The sequence below is a fragment of the Oryza brachyantha genome, chromosome 9, assembly GCF_000231095.2.
Source record: "Oryza brachyantha chromosome 9, ObraRS2, whole genome shotgun sequence".
NCBI lineage: Eukaryota > Viridiplantae > Streptophyta > Magnoliopsida > Poales > Poaceae > Oryza > Oryza brachyantha.
Genome location: NC_023171.2, coordinates 10,142,886 through 10,148,908, shown reverse-complemented (window position 1 = coordinate 10,148,908; position 6,023 = coordinate 10,142,886). Strand labels below are relative to the sequence as shown.

General features: G+C 42.0%; 1 protein-coding gene across 1 annotated transcript; it reads left to right on the top strand.

Annotated features, from left to right (window-relative positions):
* Positions 1 to 3,950: 3,950 nt before the first annotated feature.
* Positions 3,951 to 5,761, top strand: LOC102700736 (protein TIFY 10c-like). The gene is made up of 5 exons (XM_006660597.2): positions 3,951 to 4,213; positions 4,372 to 4,522; positions 4,739 to 4,920; positions 5,097 to 5,154; positions 5,275 to 5,761. Exons 1-5 carry the CDS (start codon positions 4,054 to 4,056, stop codon positions 5,381 to 5,383), a joined length of 660 nt encoding a protein of 219 aa, XP_006660660.1. The 5' UTR covers positions 3,951 to 4,053; the 3' UTR covers positions 5,384 to 5,761.
* The last annotated feature ends 262 nt before the right edge of the window (positions 5,762 to 6,023 follow it).

Here is a 6,023-nt window from a genome sequence, read left to right as displayed (position 1 = left end):
TCGCCCTCTTTATGACAGAGAAGATCACCCTCTTCTGGAGATTGCATACCTGTATTAGACCTGGAATTACATTATCCATTAATGTACTTGGTTGTTATGGTATTTCAATTATCTGCTATTGGTGTGTTGTAACTTTTATACTACAGAGAATTACTCTTGTTCATCTCAAAACACAAACTTGGTTGATGTGATCTGGAGCGTATGATCGTTGTTAGCTCATTCTGACTAGTTCTGTAAAACAAATGTTGATGTCACAACAAAATGGCTACAATGATACACTTCACTCTTGATCATACACACTGGCATATACTGCTTATACTTAATTAATTAATTTATAAGATGTAGCCAACTAACAGGTAACCTATTGTATGAGTAGTTGGATTTAGCACTGGCTATAAAATAAGCTATAGCCAGCAGCTGGGCTCTTAGAGGCCCGGCCTCAACCTGACCCGGTCACCCGACCAGGCTGGCCCCTACGCGCTCACAGTCAGGTACGAGGCGTTATCAACAGTACTGGCACTGCGCTCATACTCTGTCACAATGGATGTGATAATAAGGTGCTTTCTGAGAGAAGGGACTTATTTTTAATCTCTTGTTCCATCGAATGTTTAGACGCTTATTATAAATAGTAAACGTAGATTATTAATAAAACTCATTCATAATCTTGGACTAATTTGTGAGACGAATCTATTGAGCCTAATTAATTCATGATTAGTCTATGTGATGCTATAGTAAATATGCTCTAATTATGGATTAATTAGACTTTAAAAAATCGTCTCGCGGATTACCACTTATTTATGAAATTAGTTTTTTTATTAGTCTATATTTAATACTTCAAATTAATGTCCAAACATCCGATGTGACATGGGACTAAAAAGTTTAGCCACATCTAAACAACCCCTAAGGCCAGTCTCAATGCATAGTTTTATCGTATAGTTACCAATACTGTAAATTAGGTAACCGAGACAAATAAGTTTCGTAGAGATGAAACTCCTTTCTCATCTCATGAAACTCCCTCATTTAATGACCATGTTAACTTAACAATTTTGCTTATGTGACACCCTATTTAATGTGCTTGACACCTCATAAAACATGCATTAAGACTGATCTAACTAACAGAGCTCACACTTGTGCAGTACTCCCGCCGTTGACATTTTACATTTTTTATCATTTGTTTTACTCAAAAACATCTCGTAGTTATGCGAAAAAAGGCAAGTAACAAGTAAAATATATTTAACGACAAATTTAATCTAAACAAAATAAAATGATAATTATCTAAGTTTTTTCATAAAACGAACGGTCAAACATAACCTTCTGTATTATTGTACCATTACGGTTCCACGCTCCCATGGTGGTGTAGGACCAATTCTATGGATGTTCACTAGGCCGCGCCACCGAGACGACGTCACTTTATGGGTGCATGCCACTATGTACTACGCACCTATTTCATGGCATCGCAGTGGTGCCGTATTTCCCATCCCCACCATATGTTTATTTTGTTATTTTCATTTCTCATTGTTGGGATATTTAATCTCTCGAATAGGAAACAGACATATGGTTACGCAATGACTGTTTTTTTCCACCCGCAGTCCATCATAAGGTTTTAAATTTATATGTAATTATGTGCCGTGATTGGTGGCACACAAATACCTACACGCACAAGATTAAAAAGGGAACGGTGACATGTTTCGAGGTGATGATATCTCTCGTGGCATTTTATCTCACTAGCACCTAAATTATAATCCAATACTAACTAGCGGTGGTGGAGGGGAAATGTAAAGTTATTTTTGGATAGTGCACGTGGAAATAAGAAGGATATTACCATTGTACGATCGATTGTTGATAACCCTTTCGGGATTAAGCTGGTGACATCATCCTCGCCACTACAAAGACTACGTGAACTACCATAGAGGTTCAAGGAGCTCCTTCGTCAACATCTAGTAAGGATCAATGAGAGAGCACCACAAGAATCGTGATGGGTTCAGGCAGTAATCAATAACCCCAATTTCGCATTGGGATGATCTTTATGCTAAAAAAAACTAATGTTTAAGTAGATTGGTAATCTACGCTTACCTATGTATTCATGCAAAATGAGCAAAAATATAATATATTCTTAATGTATTCCCCTTTGCGCCCGACTCCTCCGTCTTAGGGATAGATGGCTAAATGGGTTGCATGGCACGTCCCGCCCCAAGCATGATTAAGCATAGACCATCATGCATGCCCACGAAAAGCACGAGACCTCAAGATTAAGGCGTGGCGCCATGTTGAGCCGGCCAAAGCACAGAGATGACCCATAACATAAAAATTGGTCCACCACCCATCGAGAAGGAAAAATGAATAATAGGAGAGAAAAATATGAAAGTATGGAAAATAGGAAAAACATAGAAGAAAAAGATAAACGTGGTCTAAGGAAAATGGAGAAAGCTGTGGTAAAATTATGGGAAAATTTAGGAGGAAATAGGAAAAAAAAATAAGAAGCTATTTAAAAATAGGCTGTGTATCATGGGTTGGACCGTGTCATGTCAGTACCATAGGCTATGTTGTGCATGCCTTCTATAGTAATGAGTTATGCCGTGCTAGCCGGTCGTGCCAAAATGTTGACTGAAGCACGATATGTCCCACTATCAATCAGTTGTGTTGTGCTTAGACTCTAAATAGTGTGTGTGCTCGAGCTGGCTCTTGATGATATGATCCAATTAGCCATCTATAGTCATGAGAATTCCTAAACCGGAGGGAACAATTCTAGGTCCCTAAGAGCTTCTTTAAGAGAATAGCTAAAAATTTTACAAGCCAAATTTTCTTATAATTAGCTGGCAAGAAAATAAATAGTCATATTTTCCATATACTCCGAGAGCCTAACATGGTTCATAACTTTTGATGGATCACAATTGTAAATAGTGTCTCTTCAATCATGTATTTTTTTTACTATATTAGCTAAAATCTTACTCACTCTGTCTCAAATTAACTTTATTTTTCATCAATCCAACACATAACAATACAAAAGTAAAAATACTATAACATCCTTTACTTTGTCAAATTTCAATACAATCATCCTTCATTTTATCCACTTATGATATATTTATTCTCAACTTTGCGTAAACTTCGATTCAGTGATTTCTTAAAAAAAACTGTTTTGAAGCAAAGAAGATACAACCAAAATAATATGGAGCAGATGATTAGCACGATCAATAGTTCGGTGGAGATGCACTGACAGGGTAGACACACCACGGGCGCATTACGCTCACCGACACGCCGCTGCATTCTCGTGGGGTGATTTTGTGGGTTCCATAGAAAAAAAGGTTAAATGATATATTTAAAAATAAAAAATAATTTATGAGTAAAGCTTTATATATATTATATTGGCAAGTTAAAAACTAAGGCTAAAAAATAAACTTTAACAAAAATACTTAAAATTAGCTTTAAATTTAAGATCAAAATTTTAAATTTTAATTTATAACTATAAGTATAAGAAAAAAAAGACGGGTTCAAAATATACTCGTTTCCCATCCCCTGCGGCCCCTCTCTCAAATCCCAGTCCGTCCGGGCTAGTCATTTCACAAACAGGGTGATCACGCAGCTGATAGTACTACCGTCCCGCACCGGTCAAATCCCATCCCAACCCCGCCGTTCGCGGCAAAAAACGTATCCCACGCAACGTGCCATTTCCGCCCACGCCCCCGCGGGAAAACGAAGCGAGCTGCAGCTGCTACTGCTACTACCCTCCAACCTTTTCGCCCGGCTGGACCACCCGCGGACGGAGACCTCGATCCCGCCGCGTCGTCGTCGTCGCTCTCGCTGGCCCCCCGCCCGCGCCCAGACCGTAGTATATTTCTTCACGTGTTTCACGCGCCTCCACTGCTCACTTGCCCCGCCCGTCACGACGAGACAAAGGAGAGAGATTTTAAAGGCTCCTTGACCCGGCGAGAGAGAGAGAGAGACAACCAGAAGGGAGCTTGTCGGGGAGGAGAGGAGAGAGAGGAGGAGCCGAGGAGGAGGAGGGCGCCGCTCCGGCCGGCTTGGGTGAGTCGGGTGGGTGGAGGAGGAGGAGAGATGGCCGGCCGGTCGATGGCGACGGCGGCGGTGAAGGACAAGTCCAGCTTTGCCGTCACCTGTAGCCTCCTCAGCCAGTTTCTCAAGGAGAAGAACAAGGGCGGGCTGCAGGGGCTCGGCCTCGGTGCGCCGCCGGCGCCGGCCACCGTCGGAGCTGGAGGTAATAGACGCACGCCTGCACCTGCCTTGTCAGCTAGCTGGTCTTTAGTTTCTTTTCTTGCCAGTGCTGCTCAGTTCGTGCTCGTAGTCGTAGACGCCATTATCTGCGTATTCTTCGAGTTGCTCGTCAGACACGTGCGCCGCTGTTCATCTTTGCAGGGGATTTCCGGCCGCCGACCACCATGGACCTGCTGTCAGGGCTCGAAACGCCGGCCGCAGAACCAAACCCGGCAGATTCCATGCGCCAAGCTGGCACTGAACCGCCTCCCAAGCCACCAGCCGACCGGCAAAGTGATGAAAATAATGCAAGGTAAAATATCTACTCTCAAGCAAATGCTCCACTGTTCTTACCCCCCAAAAAAATGCACTACATAAAAGGATAAAAACATGTTTCTGCACTGCAAGTCTGCAACTAGCGTGTTTGTCAAACACATTTAGACGACAAAGTAAAGAGAGAAATAATAATAATAAAAGGATCTTTGGAGGAGTGCTAATTTGGCTGCAAATAAATCTTTGGTTCTTCCAGGGAGGCAGCTGTAGAGCAGGCTCAGCAGCTGACCATCTTCTACGGCGGAAAAGTTGTCGTCTTTGACAACTTCCCGTCCGCCAGGGTCAAGGATCTCTTACAAATCGTAAGCGCAGGCGATGGCGTGGACAAGAACACCGGCACCGCAGCAACGCCCCGACCCGCACAGAACAATCTTCCTGGTACAAAAAAATGTTCTTTTTTTCTTTTGCAGTTTTACCATCGCAGTACTGATTTACGTCTACTATGCTACAACTGATTTACGTCTACTATGCTACACTGACAACTTGTTTACATATCTGCATGTGAAACAACGAAGAAATCTCTAACAAAGGTTAAATGTTTTGATTTGCTACAGATCTGCCGATTGCGAGGAGGAACTCACTCCACAGGTTTCTTGAGAAGAGAAAGGGCAGGTAGGTAACTGAGAGTGGCTTTCAGAACTTCTATCTGTATATTACTTACCTTTGCTGTTAAAAAGCTGGCTGTCAGATCAAGCTTATGGCCCTAAAATTCTCTATTCTCTTCCACTTCAGGATTAATGCGAATGCGCCATACCAAGCTATTGCGCCGTCCAAGCAAGCTAGCGTTGACAAATCTTGGATTGGGTTCGGCCAAGAGGTGACAATAAAGCAGGAGATGTGAGCTCATTGTCAGTTGATCTGTGGTGATGACTGATGAGATTCGTGGATGCTACTGATAGTGTATTTTCTCCGTAGCTTCAAAGCAAGAATAATTCACAGGTGGTTAATTACTCTATATACTGCATTAGTACCGGTGAGAAGTTAGGAAGTACTAAGCTGGTGGTTAGTTCTGCCTGGCCATTGGCATCCTGAAATATGTACAAGTATAAGCATACAGGTTGTTTGTTCTCCCTGATGTTTGCTGCTGGAGCCGTATGCTCACTGCAGTTTGGCTGTATAGGCTGGCTTACCTACCTCAGCCTCAGCATGTTTAGGGAATGAACGCTGTGTGTGCAAGTTCTTCGTTTCTCACTCGGTTTAGCCGTTTAAAATTACATTATTATTTTGGCTCCTTGTTGCTTATTACTGGAGCATCTGTCTTTTTATAATTGTGATCGAAAGATAATGTAGACAGTAAAACAAATGTTGAATTTCTGTCCAGAATTTCAGTTATATGGTCCTTTGAAATTTTTTGATTTCGACAATATTGAACCTGTTGTGGCATTGCTGTGTCTCTGCTTGTGTTTTGAAGATAGCATGTAGCTAGGCTAATTGGTTCTCCATTTCTCTAGGCTGTGACTCCTGTTAGTCTTCGCTAGCAT

Excerpts from the sequence above, each read along its gene's own strand:
- LOC102700736 (XM_006660597.2), top strand. The coding sequence starts at position 4,054 with ATGGCCGGCCGGTCGATGGCGACGGCGGCGGTGAAGGACAAGTCCAGC. Across the intron at positions 4,214-4,371 it reads GGCCACCGTCGGAGCTGGAG|GGGATTTCCGGCCGCCGACC; the intron begins GTAATAGACGCA and ends TCATCTTTGCAG. Across the intron at positions 5,155-5,274 it reads CTTGAGAAGAGAAAGGGCAG|GATTAATGCGAATGCGCCAT; the intron begins GTAGGTAACTGA and ends CTTCCACTTCAG.